At 40.5% G+C, this 21,728-nt stretch overlaps 1 protein-coding gene across 4 annotated transcripts in view; it reads left to right on the forward strand.

Moving 5' to 3' along the window:
• The window catches only part of MYOM1 (myomesin 1), a 160,727-nt gene that overhangs the window by 115,244 nt on the left and 23,755 nt on the right, over positions 1-21,728 (forward strand). For all 4 annotated transcript variants that reach the window (XM_060028740.2, XM_060028738.2, XM_060028737.2 and 1 more), the window contains 6 exons: positions 200-326; positions 3,749-3,933; positions 7,899-8,013; positions 17,289-17,445; positions 19,436-19,542; positions 19,660-19,704. In XM_060028740.2, coding sequence (XP_059884723.1) covers positions 200-326; positions 3,749-3,933; positions 7,899-8,013; positions 17,289-17,445; positions 19,436-19,542; positions 19,660-19,704 — 736 coding nt within the window. The remainder of the gene's footprint in view (positions 1-199; positions 327-3,748; positions 3,934-7,898; positions 8,014-17,288; positions 17,446-19,435; positions 19,543-19,659; positions 19,705-21,728) is intronic.

Consider the following 21,728-nt stretch of genomic DNA (forward strand, 5'->3'; position numbering starts at 1 on the left):
CAATACCCCTGCCATGTTCTGTTGGCTAGAAGCAAGTCTCAGGTTTCACCCCAATGCAAGGGGAGATTACAAAAGGGTGTGACTCATTGGGGGGTCACCCTAGAGTATGTCCAACACAGGAGGTAAATAAATAAAACGTTGAACCACTAGAAAAACAAACCTGAAATGTTCACTATCCATGATATTGTCCATGTTGCAGATTAGCAACTTGAAGGAGAACATGGTATATCAGTTCCAAGTGGCAGCCATGAACATCGCTGGCTTGGGAGCACCCTCGGCAGTAAGCGCAAGCTTCAAATGTGAAGAGTGGACCATTGCTGTTCCAGGTAAACCGGGAAGACCATGTCTCAGCACTGAGGCTCAGAGTTTCTTCCAATGGAACCTACAACCTGGAACTAAATTTAAGTGGTACATATATACAGCTTCTAAGGGAGACAGATTCTCTCAGCCCCTTGTGTTTACGTTAAATATTTCTACAGTACTATGAAACAATAGGTACCAATATAAAACTGAGTATAAATTTCTTATATTCCAAATAAATCCTAGAGTCCCCATAGCTCAGCCTCTGCATGGAGTAGGATGGACGGAAGCACACAGTTTGAATGCCACTTGATTATTTAAAAGGAATTCTAATCTTTGCTTGTCTTCTTCAAGGCCACTAAAGGGCATCCAATTCACATCCCCCAGCAAAATTTCTTAAAATGTCCTCTGGCACTCCCAAGTTGTGCATTCGCCCACTGCTCTGGAGCATTTCATTTATCAGCCTCCCTCCCCCGTCTCCTCAGCCCCAGCCTCTGTGTCCTCCTCCCTGTGGTCTCCTCCTCCCTTGCTCCCCGCTCTTCAGTGTACATACAGGGGACCTAACATGCCTGCCTAGGGCTTCAGTCCTGGCCTCCTGCCTCTTATATCTCTCCACTTAACCCTTGAGTCCTTTCTGTCTATGTCAGCTTTTTCTCAACTCTGCATCACAATAAAGATCCTGGAACCGGACTGGAAATGCTCTCCTTTGGAGGTTGTCGTAGAGGGTGGCTGATGGGGCAGGGATGAAAGTGGGGAGAAGCCAGAAACAATTACCTATGCTTTTAACTCTTACACAGTTACAGCAGTGAACAAATGTAAAGACTGAATACTAACACATTTACTAAGTCATTAAGAGTCAGACTAGCAACATAGTCAGTGGATGGGGTTTTTTTTGTTTGCTTTTTGTTTTTTAATTTTTGACCTCACCACACGGCGTGGGGGGCCTTAATTCCCCGACCAGGGATTGAACCTGCGCCCCCTGCATTGGAAGGCGGAGTCTTAACCACTGGACTGCCAGGGAAGTCCCTAGTGGATGGTTTTATTGTGCTTCCAATGGCACTAACTTCAAACACCCAAATACTTTAGTGCCACAGAATGACTAAATTCTCCCACTTGGGTTGGGTATTCAGCTTGTATAACAACTGCTACAGCACTGGCTCCAACCACGTTAGAACACCAGGCCACACTGGGCACACTGGGTGGATCCAGCCATGCCCCCAGTGCCACCCACTTCCTCTATTTGAAACCTTAGTGCATTTGGAGGACCGTCTTTTTTGCCTTCACTTAGTGAGCGTCCATCTGCATCACATCTCTATCAGGTGTGAATAAAAAGATTACAAGAGAAACTCAAGAGAAGTTCAAGAGTTCACTCACTTTCAGTTAATACAAGAGGCAAACACAGTGGCTTTCCTTTCGCCTTCTTGAAGCTGGCGATATTTCTTAAGTTCTTTCTGCCAACTACACAAAAGTGGGTCTGTTTTTAAATTACTGCAGTTCCTGAATAAAGTTAAAATGTGAATGACGACAGACCAAGAAATTCTGAGCAGACCTGTGGAAAATGGTTTGATAGACAGAGATATAGTTAGCAAAAGAGGTTGCAGGGTGAGTGCTCCCAACTCAGAGGAGAAGTGAACGGGGCAGTCCTCCATGCCCACGGCCTCTCTTTTCCCAGATTCACCCTTGACTCACTGAGAAGTGTTGGGAAAGCCATGAGTCAAGAAAGCTTTATGATAGGTGAGAGCATTTAGGACATTTTGTCGGATGAAGAAACAGACTCAGGTTAAATGATACCCAGGAGGTCACACAGGCAATAAGTGGCAGTTAGGGTTGGAAACTAGGTCTGCTCATTCCAAGACACGAGGGGGTAGGAAGCAGCAGCACAGTGGTCCTTCTCTGGAAGAAAGGGCTGGTGCTACCTGTTGGGATGCCTCTCTGGCTCCTAAGGATGACACAGGACAATGGTCATAAAAGCCCTTTGCAAAACAGAGCACTCCACACCAGGGTAAGGTACTGGTGTTATTTAAACCTGTTTCCACAGAAGGCATCATCAGGAGACAAGGATGACTCATTGCCAGTGACCATTAAGCTGAGGAAAAGGGCCCAAAAAACACAGTGATCAATTGCAAAATGCCAAAGCATAGCATGATGGAGTCTGCGCTTGTAGTTGGCTCTCAGGCCACTGTGAGTCAGTTCAGGTGCTTTTGATTGGTTGGTTAGAAACCAGTTGTTATTTAAAAAAAAAAAAAAAAGAGGAAAGAGAAAAGAAAATAAAGGGACTTCCCTAGTGGTGCAGTGGTTAAGAATCCACCTGCCAATGCAGGAGACACGGGTTCAAGCCCTGGTCCGGGAAGATGCCATATGCCGCAGAGCAAGTAAGCCTGTGTGCCACAACTACTGAACCTGCGCTCTAGAGCCTGCGAGCCACAACTACTGCAGCCCACGTGCCTAGAGCCTGTGCTCCATAACAAAGAGAAGCCACCTCAATGAGAAGCCTGAACACCGCAACAAAGAGTAGCCCCCGCTCGCCGCACCTAGAGAAAGCCCACGCACAGCAACGAGGACCCAACGCAGCCAATAAATAAATTTAAATAAATAAATAAAGTGCAAATCTGACTATATCCTTTAAAAAAAAAAAGAAAGAAAATAACTATATCACCTTCATAGCAGCTGGTAGTCATGCAAAGATGCAGGCCATCAGTGAGTAGATGGGACTCGCCCAAGAGTTCACAGGAAGTATTTGGCTTCCTTCCTGAACAGGTTGATCAAGTTCCTTGGTGTCTCTGAGCTTTCTGTTAATTGTTTTAGGGATGGGTGAGATAAAAGAATGTAAAATACCTGATAGGGTTTAGCATAGATTCAGGGCCCATGGGATTGATTGTATTTGTTTTGGTGAAAGTTCTTTGTAACCACAATTGTAGTTTGTTTTTACCCCTATATGGGATATATGCTTTACGAGAAAGATATCCCTCCGGTGAGGGAGGGATATATATTTTGCAATATATATATTTTTCTATATTCATAAGCCATCAAAGAGAGTTGCTTTCTTTGTCATAATTGAGATTGCGGGGTATTTTCAGATTGTCATCCAAAAATAATCTGAAACTGAATCTGCAACCACATTAAACTGTTATGATAAAAGGTGAGGAACACAGGCCTGAGGACAGCCTGAGGGCAAGGCTTCATCCAGCTGCTGGAGGGCACCTTGAACTGGCCTTAACCACTTGCTGCCCGTAAAGGGTCTTAATAGGCTGATACAGAGCTGTTGAGGAAACTTGATATGAAATGAGCACGGAATACCTGTTTCCATGGGAGTAGTAGATTTTACAAAAGAAGAACACCAGCATTAGCTTCAGCTTTAAGACCTTAAATGTGGTTCTAGGTTTACACACATTGGAGTTTTCTTATCTCCATTATGATTGTTACGCATCAGTCTCTCTTTCCCTCTCAGGACCACCGCACAGTCTCAAGTACAGTGAAGTCAGAAAAACCTCCCTGGTTCTGCAGTGGAAGCCTCCAATGCACTCAGGACGGACTCCGGTCACTGGCTACTTTGTGGACATGAAGGAGGCCAGTGCCAAAGAGGACCAGTGGCGAGGACTCAATGAGGCGGCTCTGAAAAACACATATCTGAAGGTGAGAGGATGCTCACAGTTTGAGAAAATCTTTTTTTTTTTAAAGAAAAACGGTTCTTCTAACGAAGTTAACTTTAAAGTCAGTGAGATAAAGCAGAGCATCTCAGCATTGGTCTGTGTCATGTGTTGGGATCCTGGTAGGATTCCATTTGGCAGTCGGTGAGGTTTGGGGGATGTTTCTGATACTTAAAACAATTTGCTTGTAATTTGACCCAAATCCCGTTGCCTGGCTTTGGGAAAGATCCCTCCTCCCTCTTCTGTCCCTCCTCGCCTCCACTTACCCACCTCACATTTTTGTTACTCACAGTCTTAAGATGTTACCATCTCCAAAAGGTGACTTTCTCATTCCTACCTCGAATATTTTTGCCGGTGGTTTTTGATTTGAGGGTGTTCTTTTCATAGAGTTCATGCCTGTACGCCTTTAACTGCTGATCCTTTTGAGTCGTGGTCGGCCTTACCTCCCCTGCCCCCTCACCCCTGTGCTCACGTGAGCTCTCAGGGACCAGAGGAATGAGTTGCCTCAACTCTTGACCTTGTTCTCACCCTTCTCCATGTCACTGCCTTCCAGGTTCCTCTAGAGTGTTCCAACCGAACCAGTTTCTAACTCTATCTGCCAGAGACTGTTCTGCTCTAGCCACTGACTCTCTCACTAGTACCAAATAGAAATCTCAAAAGAATGTTTCCCCCTATTATCAGCAGTGGCATCTGGAGACCCTGAATCTACAACAAGGCCTCAGAAACTGTGGGGAATATGACTCCAGTTCTTGTTACGTACAATGAAGTGTGACTGTATGACCACAGTCAAACAGGAAGCTTCACAGTGCATTCAGTGTGCAGTCTTATCTGTTGGCAGAATATGCCACCACCCAGGGCGTGGGCCTTGGAGGATTTTCAGAGCATACCTGGTTTAAGAGATTTCTCTTGTCAACCTGCCACTAAAGTCCATACCATTTGTCAGCCACTCTCTGGGGTTAGGGCAGCCACTCTCTGGGGTCCCTATAAAAAGATGTAAATGTACCCTCCAGGAGAGATGACCCTTAAACCATTATATCCAACATGCCATTAATTCAGCTTGCCATGTGCCAGTAAGCTCTCCAGCCCCTTACAATACCATGAGGAGATACGGAAGGTCACATTTCGTGGGGAAGAGAAAAGGTCAAGGAAGGTCTGGAGCCTAGGGTGCTGTTTGGCTGTCCAGAGAAGTCAGGAGGCCCCTAGATACAAAGACATCCCCAAAGGCCAATGTAAAACAAAGGTCGGACACATCCTAGATGATGGTGGTGTGTGCTTATGGCCAGCATGACTTCCAAATCCTCCATCTGCCATAGCACAGGATCCCAGGAGCCCGACTCACGGGAAACCAAGTGAGAGTGAGAAGCCAAGCAAAGGGGACCAAGAGCCCAGGAAAAATGAGTAGGAAGAGAAAATAATGGAGTTTAAACACGTCAAAGAATGGTTAATGTCACTCAGTTTTTTAAAAAAGAAGAAGAAAGGCAAATTTAGGGGAAAGAGAGAGACTGAGGTTGAGTGCCCCTCACAAACCAGGAGACGAACTTTCTGTAAGGAAATGACCTTAGAGTTTGGCCACAATTTTTAAAGCAAAAATAGAATTACTGATTTTTCTGATTATAAAACAGATGCATGCTTATGATGACAAATTCAAGCAGTAAAGGCATAAAGAAGAAAAGTAGAGATGTCCTATAGTCCCCATACCCATTTTGATGTGGAGTCACTTTTCCAGATGTTTCATATTCAGAAAAGTTTCAGCCCTGAAATGGAGGAAAAACATGCATGTTAAAAAGTTTAATCTGTCAAATTTAAGTGAGGAAAGGACATATAGCTCCAGGAACAGGAGATTTTAGCACCATGGCACTGGCACATAATGGCCTAACCGGTTTCTGCCAGCAGCACCCCCATTCACATTAGCACTGAGTGCCTAGGGGTTCCTAGAGAGTGAAAGATGCATTACTATCCACCCAAAGGTTTAACCAACAGAGCTCATGCTTCCTTCTTGATTGGTAATTACAATCTGCTGAGACAATGTGGTGAGAATAATTGGAAGGGGTGGGGGATATAGATTATGCATCTCTAGTGCTTTAAGCCAGCAGTCATTGCCCCTGTGGTGATGGAAGAGTGGAGGGGTGTGCCTGTCACCTCAGTGACTAAACACTAGGAAGTGGATTCACTTCCTGTGCCGTGTTGGCAGAAATCTGACTCACGGCCACATATTACCTAAGTGGCAGGTGCAGATGTGGCAGGTACCTGGCAACGGGTCTATTTTTATCACGACAAGGAAATGTTTCCGTTCCTTTCTGTAGATCCACAGTTGCCTGGCATTATTTCTAAGTATAGAATTTACATACATCAAACTCTTATGCATTTAGCCTGTGCCTAAATTCATTTACGGATTAAAATTCATTTCAAAAATCCATTAGCTCCAGTGAAAGCTATCACTATATAAGTGGTGACATTCTGTTACCATAAACACAATACAGTTAAATAATTAGATTAAAAACCCAACAGTTTAATACATAGCTCATCTAAATACATGGTCACAAACACTTTGCTTAGTTGAATAAGTATATTCTAGCTTTGTTTGATTTAAATCCCATTTTGGCTGTTAATCTCCATCACAACACTATGGGAAAAAATTGTGCCCTTTGTGTGTAATAAACTCCTTCTTAAAATACATATAGCTTTAAAAAAAAATACATATAGCTTTTAAAAGTCACATGTTCTAAAACGGAAAAGATAATTTTTGTAAAATACTGACAGTATTTGTAATACTAATGAGACTGTGCTGAACCCAAAGAAAGTCACAAAAAATTATGAAGTGGGACTGCTGTATAAAAACATATTATATATGTTTTTTACTTCTCTTATGCTCTTGTAACTCTAGCTTGGTGGCACACATATAATATAGGTCCTCAGCAAACATCTTGATGATTGAAGATGTGAGGATTTGGAATTTGAATATATTTGACTATTCACAAATTACTAAAATTCACAATCATGTTAATTGCTGTCTGTTTATTTATTTATTAAGATTTTATCGTTTTAAAAATTTATTTATTTATGCATTTATTTTTGGTTGCGTTGGGTCTTCATTGGTGCACGTGGGCTTTCTCTAGTTGCAGCGAGCGGGGGCTACTCTTCATTGCAGTGTGCAGGCTTCTCATTGTGGTGGCTTCTCTTGTTGCAGAGCACGGGCTCTAGGCTCATGGGCTTCAGTAGTTGTGGCATGCAGGCTCAGTAGTTGTGGCTTGTGGGCTCCAGAGTGCAGGCTCAGTAGTTGTGGAGCACGGGCTCAGTTGCTCCATGGCATGTGGGATCCTCCTGGACCAGGGCTCAAACCCGTGTCCCCTGCATTGGCAGGCGGATTCCCAACCACTGTGCCACCAGGGAAGTCCCTGCTTGTCTGTTTAGTGAGAAATAGCTGTATTATATTTATAGGGACAATTTTTGTTTGTTTTTGTTCTAGTGCTTTAACATGCTTTTAAACGGAAAGTGATCCATGATCTGTGATCCGTGCTTGTAATTCCCCTCTCTTGTCAGAAATTTTATCTGAAATTATTCATGGAACGTCTCAAAAGGATCAGGAAAAAAAAAGGGCAGCATATAAGCTCTCCTGAGCACTTTGTAATTTGTCTTTTGACCAAAGAATAAGGTGGCTAACTCCTTTAAAGCATACCTGTATTAGTCTTCTGTTTCTGATGCTGGTGGCCATTAAATTATCTAAAAAATAAACAGCATCTGAGTTTCAAGGGATCTTGGAAATCTCTACTTACACATGGTCCAGAGAGAAGAAAGTCTTAGCTGAAGCCACACACAGTCTTTGACAGAATGACGTTCAAAACCCAAGTCCTGTGCCCTTTGTGCTGTATAATTGAATTGCCACCACAGAGGAAGGGCACTTCTGTTCAAATGACACAAAGCACCCATCACTTCTATACCTGCTTCTTCCAGGTGCAAGGCCTCAAAGAGGGTGTCAGCTATGTGTTCCGAGTCCGAGCCATAAACCAGGCAGGTGTCGGGAAGCCGTCTGACCTTGCTGGGCCTGTTGTGGCAGAAACCCGTCCAGGTAGGCTTTTACTTTTTCGTTAGTCTCATCTGTGTAAGATACCAAAGTAACATTCAACCTTACTTCTATGCTTTTCCTCATTTTCAAAATCATCACTGTATGGTAGCCGAATGATTGATAAGAAAGAGCGTAGGACTTGACAATCATTTACCCCATCACAGGACCTTAGGGCAGGGGTGAGCCACGTTTGTAGTGGTCCAGGGCTACTCTGGTTCATACTTAAAAACAGGGAAGTTCTTGATCAAATTATGCTTCCTGGACCAACTGTTTAAAGCATACATTCCTGGGATGTTATTCCTATTATACTATGGCCATTAATTCCCACAAGAATATTTTCCCATCACAGAGGAAGCTGGAACAGCCCAGGTAGCAAGCATGATCCTTAAACAAAAGTAGGGTTTATATAATTGTAGCTACTAAATTAAACCAGGGGACAGAAAACTTTTTCTGTGAAGGGCCAGATAGTAAATATTTTCAACTCTATGGTTATATGGTCCCTGTAACAATCCTCAACTCTGCTGTGGCACAAAAGCAGCCACAGACAATACATAAATTAGTGAGCATGACTATGTGCCAATAAAACTTTATTGTGCTTGATACATGCATTATGTAATATGATACATTACATGCATTATGAAATTTGAATTATAACTAGTTTTCAGGTCTTGAAATATTAATTTTATTTTTTTATTATTATTATTTTTTTTTGCGGTACACGGGCCTCTCACTGCTGTGGCCTCTCCCGCTGCGGAGCACAGGCTCCAGACACACAGGCTCAGTGGCCATGGCTCACGGGCCCAGCCGCTCCGCGGCATGTGGGATCTTCCCGGACCGGGGCACGAACCCGTGTCCCCTGCATCGGCAGGCGGACTCTCAACCACTGCGCCACCAGGGAAGCCCTCTTCTTTTTATTTGTAAAAGAAATGTAAAAACCATTCTTAGCTTGCAGGCCGTACGAAAAGAGGCAATGGGCCAGATTTAGCCCACAAGCCATAGTTTGCTGACCCCTGGATTAAACTAACAGCGGTCCTAACTGAATGATCTGTAGAGTCGAGGCAGCCTCACTTCCCAGTTTCAAGATGCCATGATTGGACTAGGAAAGACAGTCTTTCCCTTTGTTATGTGAACAAAGTTTGTAGTGTTCACTGTGCAAGTAGTTTCAGATCATTATATAATACTTATTTTGTCATTTAATCTCCTTTTCAAAGTTATAAATTTCAGTTCATTAAAGTTACAGGAAAGAAATCACTGGAAATGAAAAAAGATAAAAAAAAGTATTAACCAGTTATTTTAAGTTTATATTTATTCTAGTCCAAGCACTCTCACTTTAATCCATTCCTATTTTCAGACTGAAATAAACAGCAGATATATAATGTAATATTTGTTTTTAGGATGAGAAAAGAATGTAAACATAGAAAACTCTGCTCTCACTTAATGACGCTTGAAAAGAATATCTAATGTATCCTTTGAGGAAGTACCTGCCCCTTTCATCCTATTACTTCATAAACTGCTTTCATCTACTCCTGTAACTACCCTCTAGCACCGGGTACGACAGAAGTGACCTTCTTGTACCAAAGTGTGGTAGGTGTGTCTGGACAGAGTGCCATACCTCATATAAGTACTCTTTGCAAAACTTCATGAGAAAATAGAAAAATGCTAGGAGCCCAAATGCCAGGTAAAAGGTGACACACGAAGACATGAGCACACATTCCTGTAGAAATCAGACCCTTCAGGTGCCAACTGTGCAGATATCTAGGGTGCCAATGGGCATGCAGAAGAGCCCAACTGTGAGGCTGCCCTTGTAAGAACATTTAGATTATTACACAAATAAACTATCTAGTCATTGATAGGTTAAAAGCACCCTTTAAGCAGTGGAACCCAAATCTGTTGACTAAAGAAAGCTTAAATTGATTTCCTGTTTTCTCATCAATAACCCTTGGAATGGCAGGTGGCCAGTCAGGATGTTAGTAAAGCCACCACGGTGGAAACTTTACCATCAGAAAGGAGTCTGCTGGTGAGCTCCTGGGGGAGAGTTTTGTTTCACTCGTTTGGAACAAGGCACCCAAAGTCATTCTGTGGCCGTTCCATTCCCAGAATATAACTACAAGCAGCAGCTGCAGACTAAACAGCAGCAGATTAACCCACTCAGGAACCACTGGCTCAAGCCTAGGAAAAAATCCCGGGAGGCACAGAGTCAAGATGCTTGACTTGAAGCATCGCCATGAAGGAGCCCAAACCCAGGACACTGAGGCTGGTTCCATATGCAACAGACACATTCATTCCTGCACTATGTGTTTCCTGAACACCTGCTTCATGCCAGGTGCTGTGTGGGCACCACAAGTAGAGTAATGTGACGTTGTCACCACCCACTGGGCTTGTGAGCTGGTGGAAAAACAGTTTACAGCACGGCATGATGAGAGCTTAGAGGTTCACAAAATATTTCCCATAGATGAATAGGCTGTAAACAGGTGTTAAGGCTTCAAAAATCCCTGTAAAAACTTGTATGTAGCCTAAGGTTGTCTGTATTTATTAACTTTATTAAATACCAATATATTACTTTTAATCATGTTTTTATTTTATGCTAAAATGTTTGGGGCCGGGGTTGGGGGGGGATGGGATCTGTTATCAGTTTCAAGGTTTGGAACGTGAAACTAGGATTGCTATTTCAGAAGAACAACTCCTTTTGGAACACATTACTAAAATTTCAGATAGAGAATAAAGCTTATCATGTAACAGCAAACCTCAAATACACCTAACAAGATACCTCAAGTGCAATTTGAATTCCAGTTAAAAGTTAACCTAATCCACTGGGGTTGGTAGGGTGACTGGTCTCCCTTTGAAGTTGACGAAAATGCCAGCAGATGTAGCTCAGCCACTACTGCAAAGTCTGATCGTGCTGGTAATGAGGATCAAAATGGACTAAGTGTGCTGTGCCTTACCAAGAAATCTAGTAGCTAAACAAGCCTGTAAGAAGAATAAGCTGGAAAATATTTAGAGTAGATTTGTTGGTACATGAGAGGCACTTCTAGTCTTGATATTTGATATTTTTCAAACAGTATCTATGTTGATTGTATCAGGTCTGGGCTGTAGGTGGAGACAAAGTGAACCAGATCAGACGGGAGGCAAGAGAGAGACCTGCCAAGGTGTGGCAGGTGATCTGGAGGGCAACAAATAACTGGCAGAACAGGCTGCAGGTGTTCTTACCAGAGACCCAGCAGCAGGCAGGAGAACTGAGGTGAGGGGCAGGAGAACCCAGACCCAGGCAGAGTCCCGGGCAGGAACTGAGTTATTGGAAGTTAGGACTTCTCACCAAGAGCAAGGCAGGTTAGAAGAACGGAGCTCCAGAAGGAATAATGAGCTGGGATTGAGTTGACAACCTACTAACCAATCCCAGTTTCTGAAAATTGATAGGTTATAGAACCTGGTAGGGCTGAGAAGGTTCAGTGGCCTTGAGGTGGAGCTTTGAAGGATTCTGAAGCAGGAAGCCAGGCTGACTATTAAAGATTAGCTCAACTGGCTAATTTAGAAAACTTCACTTATATTTGCTCACTATCTGCTCTCTTTCACCCATTAGCAAAGTAGTTTTCAACCTTGACAGTACATTGCATTAGAATCATGCCAGGAACTTTTTAAAAATTCTGACTCCATTCTAGACTACTCCAGACCAATTAAATCGGAGTCTCCAGGACTGAGCCTGGGCATAGGTTCATTTTTGTTTGTTTGTTTAACTCCTTGGGTAATTCAAGTATGAAATTCAAGGTTTGTGAACTGTGCATTAGATTGTGGGCTCCTTCAAAATTGGAACTTTATTTTCTCTATATATGTCAATAGCCTAGTACCTGGTTTATAGATGAAAAAAATAATGAATGGCTACCATGTTTTGGCGAGAGAGTGTGACTCTGTTTTGCAGCCACAACGTGTAAACCTAACCCTAGTATCTCATAATGAACGCCCTGGTTATGAAGGGTGAGTTGGGAGAGGTCCAGTGGAGGCCCTGATGTAGCACCAGGACCGCTGGTGTGTCAGCCAGCGGTCCTGTCTTCCACATAGGGGACCTCAACGTTACACGCAGCCGATTACATTTGTTCACTTCTGTCTGCTTCTGTTCTGTCCCACTCTCCAGTTTTTTTAAACACCACACACACACACACACACACACACACACTCACGCACACCATGGAGAAGGACAAAGAATAAAACTTATAAAAGTGTCCTATTAATGCAGATATAAAAGACTAAATTATATGAGAAAATTCTCACATCAGATTATGAAATGTGTGAGAAGATGAATTCCCACTTTTAAATTTTATCTCTTTTTAAAATCATTATTTGCTGGAGTTTTATTATTATGGGCTGGAGTTAATTTCCCAAAAGTTCATTTTAGCCCTGGGCCGTACTTTAACCCATTCACTTACTGGGGGTAGTGGCAAGCCTGGAGGGACTATTAAAATGCCATTCCACGCAATCCAGTATTCCTCTATGTCCTCATTAAGGATTTGTTTAGGGTTGGGGCAGCTGACTAGAGACAACTCTTCTTAATTCCTTTTCAGACCAGAATTATCTCCTTCATTTTCTATAGCCAAATCTCCTCTGCTCTTAACTGAATTCTTCATATTCTGGAAAAGATTCAAAGGTTGTTTTTGAGAAAAATCTAAGTCCTGACAAACTTTGGTCCACTTTCCCAGCTCAACTCTGCGGGAAAGTGAGATGGCCTTTCATCTAGATGAGAATATCCATAGGGATTCCATTACTTTGACAGCAGAACATCAAACTTGCTGCCTGCCTGTTAAATATCGGAACCATTCTGCTCATGTTTTAGTCAAATTTAGTGAATGTGTCTCTTTAGACATTTATGAGTTCAACCATGGATTGACAGCAGCTCAGTGCTTGGCAAAAACTCAGGCCGTGGGACATTCTAAAAAGAAAATTTGAGGGTGTTGTAGCTGCACCTCTTTCACTCTGACGCTGCACCAGGTTAATCTCCACAGGTGTAGTTGTGGACTAGCCTGGGGCCTCTTAGAAATGCTGTCATTACATTGCTCTTGGTGTTCCTAGAGCACTTATAAAAAGAATCATCCATTTCAATGTCATGTATCTTTTGTAAAATCTCACTAGAATTTTTTGCCCATGATGTATCCAGGATCCGTTCATTTAAGGAACGCCACTATTAATTCCTCTTAGATTTTAATATGTGGAAAAAATGTCCTTTCCAGATTAACATAATTACCTTCTTTATTACACAGAGAGGAATCTATGAATCTATGTATTTTCCAAAAATGACTTCCTCTATATATAAACCCAGAATGCAGGAAGAGTCTACCTTTTTTCCAGGCAACTTCAATTCCATTTCCCATTATAGGTATTATTATAAAATACTTGGTCTACTAAGTCACTCTCCAAAAACACTTTTATTCAAAGAACTATGTTAACCAATTAATTAAAGCTGAACAGTAACAGAAGGCTTTGAATTTCAAAAGCCATGTTGAAAGAGTATGAGAGCATTAGCATTGTAATTCATGTGACAAATAGGGAACAAGATAACTTGTTGCCATAATCATTTTAAGACAATAACCTTGTTTTATATTTATACAGTTGAAACTGTGTTCTTTCTTTGTAATAGTATTTTGACTAAACATTATTTTCTAAAGAGAATTTTTGTGGAGTGTAAGAAATATGCCTAGAAAACTAGTATTTCAATTATTTTCAGTAAACTTTACTTTTCAAAATCTTGTGATTATGATCACTTTCAGAGTGATACTGTCAGCCAGTTGACAGCATCACTGTTTGTCAGGAAAGAGATCAAGTTTTAAATTCTGAGCATAAGTAGGAAACCCACTGCAACTAGAATGTTTTCTTTGTTGGTTTTTTTTTTTAATTTTGTCTGTTTATCAAAATATTGGTGTTATGCTTAAGCTTTAATAAGACTAGTTCCAATAAAATAAACATTGCAATTCTAAACTGACATTTCTCATTTAAATCTGTTTTTTCAGTCCAGTGCCTGGCATGTGTAAATATGTATGGAAAATATGAAAGACAAAAGCCCTGCCCTTGTAGAATGTAACCCTGTTCTTGATAAAATAAACAACCAGTGCAACTTTTTGAAAACTGAAAATTAATCAAATACTCATCTTAATGAGTATTTGATTTTTAAAACAGAAGTATGGAAGAGAGTTTTAACTTTTTTTCCCTTTATTTAAATAAATCAACAAATAGCACCCATCATAGCCACAATTATGTGAGCATAAATTGAGGAAATGTTCATGCTTCTCTTTTATCCACTACAGATATTGTCTACCATGTTCTGATTTGATATGATTAATCAAGAAAAGCTGCACAGATGAGCACACTCAGATACTAGTTGACTTTACATCTAATCCCTACTTTTTATTTTGCCCCTCCAGGCAATTACTTAATTTCAAATCACAAATTTTGATCTAAGACTTTCAAAAAATACCATGTTGTTTTCTAAAAGTATAAATTATTACATTTTTTTACATTAGAACCCAGCTACAAAGTAATGATGTAAAACTCATAGGTTAAAGTGGAAACACACATATTGCCTGGGACTTAAAAATAACATCTTTTGTTTCATTTCATATGTCACAAAAGATCTCCAAGTACTTTACAAAAATTAATTGCCCAGAATAATTCAGTGAGGCAGCTCTATATCCTTCTCTTAATAGCTGAGGCAATTGAGACAACAACTAAGCAGGGTTTTTCTATTCTCTAAGTTGCATGGGTTTGGGACCAAATCTGGCCATTCAGAAACCTGAAAAAGGTATTGTTTTAAATACCCAGTAGTTCCATTTACCTGAGAATTTACTGCTAGAGCATCAACTATTTAAAATTTCATTCTAAGACTCTTTGATGAAAATTCTCGTAAAATAGATTACACATTTCAGTACCTACCTTTCATACTTCTTGGATGCAATATACTTAATTTCATTTACCTTTTTCTGAATGACTCAGAGCCATAAGTATCCACCTTATTTATTGCCCAGTGTTACAATATAGTGACGTCTTATGGGGTGAGGAGCTGTTTGTCCCTCTACTAAATAATGTCTTTGTGCCTGCTTTTTAGTTTTCTGCTTCCTCTCCTGCTGTCATTTTCCTGATGATAGTAGCTTCTTACTTTCCTCTCTTTTTTGGGTTCAATCTACTGAGAGAAACTGACCAACTAAGCTTGTTACAATCATCTCAAGCTAAGTAGAGATTCCAAGTGATGGTCTATGGAATTCACCAGTGAGTGTTCAAGAATACTAGTGCATGGACTTTGTCACATCAGCACTGGCTCTTAGAGACTTGTTTTCATTACTTCTTGGTCTTGGGCAAGATTCCAAATGAGTGAAGTGTTACGGTACAAAGGTTATCCATGTAATTGAGAGAAAAGCCAAGCTAATTATATTGTTCATATGCTTTCCGTTTTATGACTCCTTTGTAGAAACGTCAAATCTTTCACTTTAATAAAAATCAAGACTCTTAAGCTAAGCAATATTTTTTTCTGCTGTAAACTTAAGTCATACCTCCAACATAATAAACAGCAGGCATATGGATGATTCACTTCCTTTTTAAAGAGATTACAAATAAACCAATGAATGATTAATACGAACAATCTGTCATGCCTCCAAAATAGATATTATGTAAATAGCAAGAAAGGTTTAGTCAACTTCATTACTTCTCCTTTCCTCTTTATAACAATACAGATATTCAGAAAATTTTCCATTTATACTCTCTGTGATTCAGTTATGCTAACTGTGTATTATAATACCATCTAAACCTCAGCATTCTTAGGTGTCAGTCTTTTCTTAAGTAACTTGTTCGTTATTTGTTATACAGCAATGTTATACATTAATCCTAATGTAAGGATTAGTCATGTGTTACTGGGAATAGAAATAAAACATGGTCTGTGACTTCCAATAAAGTAATACATGGGGGACATTTCACTTAGGAAAAATTAAATCTTTAATTGATCTTTATTTCTGTTTATCTGTATAGTCAAATGTGAAAATAACCCTTTATTTTTTAAAAAGTAATTTTTTAAAAATCTCCTAGAATTAGTCTTCGCTAAGTTTTCTATGTGTTAAAAATCACTTTTTGGAGGTTTATAGTTGAAGCACACACTACTATCAATAAGGACACAAATTAGACCAACTGCCAGGCTTAGGAACCAACATCCTAATGTCACCAATCACTCTTTAGGCACTCGTTTTGTTTTGCCCTTCGCCTGGGAGGAGTCTTGCAATTGTTTTTCCCCTGACAAGTTTTATTGAATGATGCAATCTAGAAGAGAAAATCTTTCATCACTTGGGAAGTATCTACTGAAAGATTTTTGTTTATACTTTAAAAAAAATAAAACTATACCTTTCTGAAATTAAATATATTTTTCCTAATGTATGGAAACAAACTAAGTGTAGACTGGTAATTGAATTAATGGCAATTTGAGAAGAGCATTTTACCTTTTAAATTGGATTTAGGCAGAGGTGTGAACATTTTATATGCTATACACACTCTGAATTGTTATATTGAATGCAGATGTAATTTATTATAACCCTCAAAAAAAATCCCTCAAAACATTATTGTTTTCTTTTAAAATCCAAAAACTAATCTTGAAACATTTGAATCTCTTGAAATTCATTTCCATAAAGTTCAATAACAGTCATTTCTAGGTTTCTATTGTTCTAATCTAGAATGGCATCTTTAGATTAATTTATGATTACCTGATCAGCAGAATTTGTTTCCATGGAGTTTTTTTCATTCTTAAATGATTTACAAACTTTGAACATGTGAATATAGGCAGTTCTTACTACCTCTACTTTCTCCCCTCTAATTTCCCTTTGATTTCTTTATCTCTTATCTATCCTTTCTTGATGACTAGTTAGATATGGGTAATATTGAAGCAAAAGTCATGAATTAGGCCCTGATAAGGACCATTCAACTTTCCTTTCTCCCAAGGCTGCCTTGTCCTTCTTATTATGGTCAACATACTCCAGTAACTGTCCCAAGGGTCACGTCAACCAATTTTCTTCAGCCCTGAACAAACAGTACTGTCCATGGTGTTAGCACTACCTAAGAAACATGGTACATTCATTTAATTCTGTCACAACACAAAAGTTGAATTGTAGCAGGATTGTCAGTTGCAGCGAGCAGTTGGGGCTTTTTGCTTGCACAGGCTCAAGGCCCTGCTTTAAGGCTACAGTAAGGGATCCCAAGGTAAGGAATTCTTACGTGATTGACTTCTACCAGGAACTATCAGTGCCTTGTTTTTGATCTTCTAGGAACCAAAGAACTTGTTGTAAATGTGGATGATGATGGAGTCATTTCCTTGAACTTCGAATGTGATCAGATGGCTCCAAATTCTGAGTTCACCTGGTCCAAAGATTATGTCCCCACAGAGGAGTCTCCAAGATTAGAGGTTGAAAGCAAAGGCAACAAGTACGCACCGTTTCAATCCTAACTATGGGTCTCCTTTTCATGAAAGGAGGATGAAGTACGCTTTCCATTTCAAATAAGAGAATGAAATCCAAATATTTTATAACTGGAAATGTAAAAAGTGAAAACCAGTATAAACCTTAAAAAATAACAATCCTTATAAAATACTTTTCACATTAGTCCATTTAAAGTATTTTCTCATATGTGTCTCACTGTCAACTGAAAAAAAAAGCGCAATGTGAGAGTTATGACCTAAGTTTTATTTGGGGCAAAATGAGGACAATAGCCCAGGAGACAGCATCTCAGACAGCTCTGAGGAACTGCTCCGAAAAGGTAAGGAGGAAAGTCAGGATAGAAGTGATTTTGGTGAAGGGGAAACGTGCAATCAAAGCACACATTTCGGCAGAAGCTTGCTGCTAGTCACAAGGAGCCGATGTCTCCATCAATGATTTTAGTGCTTTTCTAGATATGAGAAGATACAAGAAATTGGGCTCATAAAATCTTCTCCTGAAAAATACCTAACTATCTGAAGGCCTGTTCTGCCAGTTTTTCCAGAGCACAGAGCGCCTCATTCCTGATCTCCACCCTGAACTCCTTTCAGGGTGTGTTGAAGGTCAGCGACTGCAGTGGCTAATGACTTCATCCTTGTAGAAGCAGATGGCGAGCAGCAGTTTTTAGTTGGCATCGTTTATGATGATGTAAGAAAAGCTTTAACTGGCATAAAAGTGAACTTCAAAGATGATTCTCATTATTCTACAGAATTTTGAAATCTTAAGTAATGGTGAGGATGCTTATGGGGAGGGGTTAAGGAAGAACTTCAAGTTATGGTAAATTCAATGGATTGGGTATAATCTGTTCTGCTTTTTCACCGCCACTTGTGAGTGACACAATACTGTACTGGAAAGAACTCTGTATGGGAAGCACAGGAGAGATGAGCTCTAGTCCCAGCTCTACCTGGAGCCGGCTGTGTGACCTGGGGCAGCTTTTAATTACATGGACCTTGGATTTCTTTTTCTGTAAAATAGAAGAGAGTGAAGGAGATTAATTTTATGATCTGTTACTTCCTTTCAGCCTCAAGATTTCTTTTTATTTCACCTTACTTATCAAGCTTCATATCTTTATAGTGCCAACCAGATTGGATTATATTTAGTAAAGCAAAATATTCCTAAGTATTATTTCTATTACAAAAGCCCAATGTAGCTCAAAAATAAAAGAAAGAAATAGTAATTTTGTTGGAAAACAGCAAGGAAATACTGAATATATTAATAATTAAAAGACGTTCTGCTGTAACTATGCTGTAAGGTCCTTGAAGTGAAACATAATTTTGGTCAAAGGAAAGACAATCAAACTATAAATTTTTTTCCTTGATTAACCTATAAATGTTTGGGTGATCTTAGACCAGCAATGTGACTCACCAAAGTTAGAAAACAAAGAAAACTAGACCACTGACCCATTCATTCATTCATTCCACAAGTATTTATTAGGCCCATATTATGTGCTAGACAAGGTATGGAGGCCGGAGGACACAACAGTGAACAAAACAGATCTCGTCCCAAAAGGCATTCAGTGGAGGTATATAGTTAATGAACTAGGCAATACTGATGCCACGTGATAACCTCCAAAACAGGAAGTGCAGGGTTGACATAAGAGAGGCATTGGGAGGTTCTGCCCTGTGAAGAAGAAAAATTTCAGGCTGCCCAGCAAGGGTTGATCAGCTAAAAATATCTTTATTTGGGATATACATCGATACGCATCATAGCTTGGGGATGGGAGATTTGTACCAGCTCCCCCTCCCGTTACCATCAGCCCATAGGAGGAGGTCAGGAAAGTCTTTCCAGAAGCAGCAAGAATGAGTGGGCTTTAGGTCAGCAAGGGGGACAGAACAAGTGCTCCACGTGAAGGGAGCGGACGTGCAAATGCCTAGAGACCGGCAGGGTGCAGGTCCTCAGACCCCACACGGCCTCTCTTCTTATAAAATTATTCTGTTCTGAAGGACGAAAATGACCTTCAAAGACCTCGGGATGGAAGACTTGGGCATCTACTCCTGCGATGTAACAGACACTGATGGAATAGCGTCAAGCTACTTGATAGATGAGGAAGGTAAGTGAAAAATCAGTTCATTCACGAGTCTGCTTTGATTTCTCAGTGATTCCCAAGGATCAAGTGACTTTTGTTTTAGTAGTTCAAGCTCTAATTGTTCTCTTTTTCTCCCTACAGAATTGAAACGTTTACTTGCTCTCAGCCAAGAACACAAGTTCCCAAGTAAGTGTCCACAATACATTCACAGAGTTTAGCCATCCCTCTACACACTTCTGACAGGATCAAGAGAAGAGGCTCTTGAGAACATATAATGGAGCATATATCGGTAGCTGCAGATGCACTTTCCGAAGGGCTGCCTTTATCTTTGTCATTGTTCTCCAGAGATACAAAGAACACTGACATAGAAGATACATCCCATGCTCTGTTACATAGAACACTATCGGGTTACATAGGTGTAACTGCTGACCAATTACATTCTTAACCTTTTGCCTACATATTTTGGAACTTTATACACACACACACACACACACACACACATCTCCTGGATACATTAATTTGTATGTCTTTTAGGCGAACTGATCTCTTCCTAAGCAATTTAATGTTAACATTTAATAGAAGAACCATACCTCTAAATAAAGACAGTACCTAACATTTTAAACTCCTGGAAAATAAGGTAAAGATGCCTTGATCAGAAAAAGAATTCCTATGAACTATCTAAAAACCCTTCAATGAAGTACCTTCTACATAAAAGATTAAATTCCAGAATTGACACCTAAGAGAAGAGAAAGAAGTCTGAAACGATACTCAGAAAGTTCCACTGGCCTGATAGGATCTCTTGCCCATTGGTACCCACTGGCCAAAGCAGTGAAGCATCCAGAAAGTTACACCTTAGAGTTTGAAAAAACAAAGAGTGATAGCATCACTCATTCTTTTAAATCAGGAATTTTTTTCATTCCTTAATCCCTAAAATATAGCTTCTTCACTAATACAGGAGTTTCAGGAACCCAGGGAACTATACCCTGACCCCAAACTATAGGCAAAACGTTGTGTGTTTGTAGATGTGCATTTTTCTAGGGCGAAGGTCTACAGCTTTCCTGAAATTCTCAGCAGAGCTGTGATTAAAAAATAAACACTGCTTAAAACTAGGTGTCTGACCTCTCTCACATTCCCAAGGAATGCATGTTTGATGGTGAGGCTGGGTGTTGGTGACTATTGGCCTCAGCTGGAATGTTCTCAAAACCAACTTTATTCAACAAAGCACAGTGGGGTGCCTGTGGAGTGTGAATGCAGAAAGCAGGCTTTCTGAATTCTAGGGGAGAACTGTTTCTCGTCTGTAAGCTTATTCACCATCAAACTGGAAAAGTTACACCAAGAATAGTATCTTAAAAGTTATTCTTTTTAAAATTGTATGGAAGGCAGAGGTTTGGCCTGGACTGTCCTTCTTCTGTACTCTGTGAACCTGAGCACCTCATCCCAATTTCCCCATTGCCTGGTTTCTTTTCCAGGAATGGCTGTTGTAATTGTTCACAGCACCCACGACATAGAGGGGCTGTGAGAGACAATCAACAGGGCGTTGGTTAATCCTGAACTCTTCAGGGAAAATATAAATGTTAATTGAAACAGAAGAGTGACCTAGAAAAACCCACTTGCAGAAGAGCTGTCTGCCAGTCACACTGATGTCCTCGCTTCATGTTCCCGGGGCCATGAAGAGGGGAGTGGAGGAGAGGGTCACCGTGCCGAGCACAGCTGGAGCCTGTGAATGCTCGCACTGTCTACAACGTGAAACAGAAACAGCAGCACCTGCTAATCTAATCTAGTCAGACAGTAAACATTGAGAAAGTGTCTAGGCAACAGCTGGTCCAAACACATTTACATTTAGCTTAAAGGATGGAGATGAGAGAAGTTGGGGTGTTACTGTTGAATTGGAGGTGCCCAGCCTCCCTGAAGTTCAATGATCATATGGACTTGCCAGTAGTAATTGCCCGCTGTCACTGTCATGTATGCTGAGATATTTCATTCTGCATGAGCATAATCACTTTAGTTGTTGGTTCTAGGAGAAGGGGTAGCAGCAAACTCAGGTGCCCTACTATTAGAGATCAGGTGTGGCATTTGGGTCAGCACAGAGAGAACCCAAAAATGTGTTAAAAACTCTGATGTGCAGGTATGACTCTCCCAACCGGAGGTAGCTCCCGTGAACCCGTTGAAGCAATGTTTAAAGTATCACAGCTCCAGTACTTTTCTCTCCC

Source organism: Delphinus delphis, chromosome 13 (assembly GCF_949987515.2).
Source record: "Delphinus delphis chromosome 13, mDelDel1.2, whole genome shotgun sequence".
NCBI lineage: Eukaryota > Metazoa > Chordata > Mammalia > Artiodactyla > Delphinidae > Delphinus > Delphinus delphis.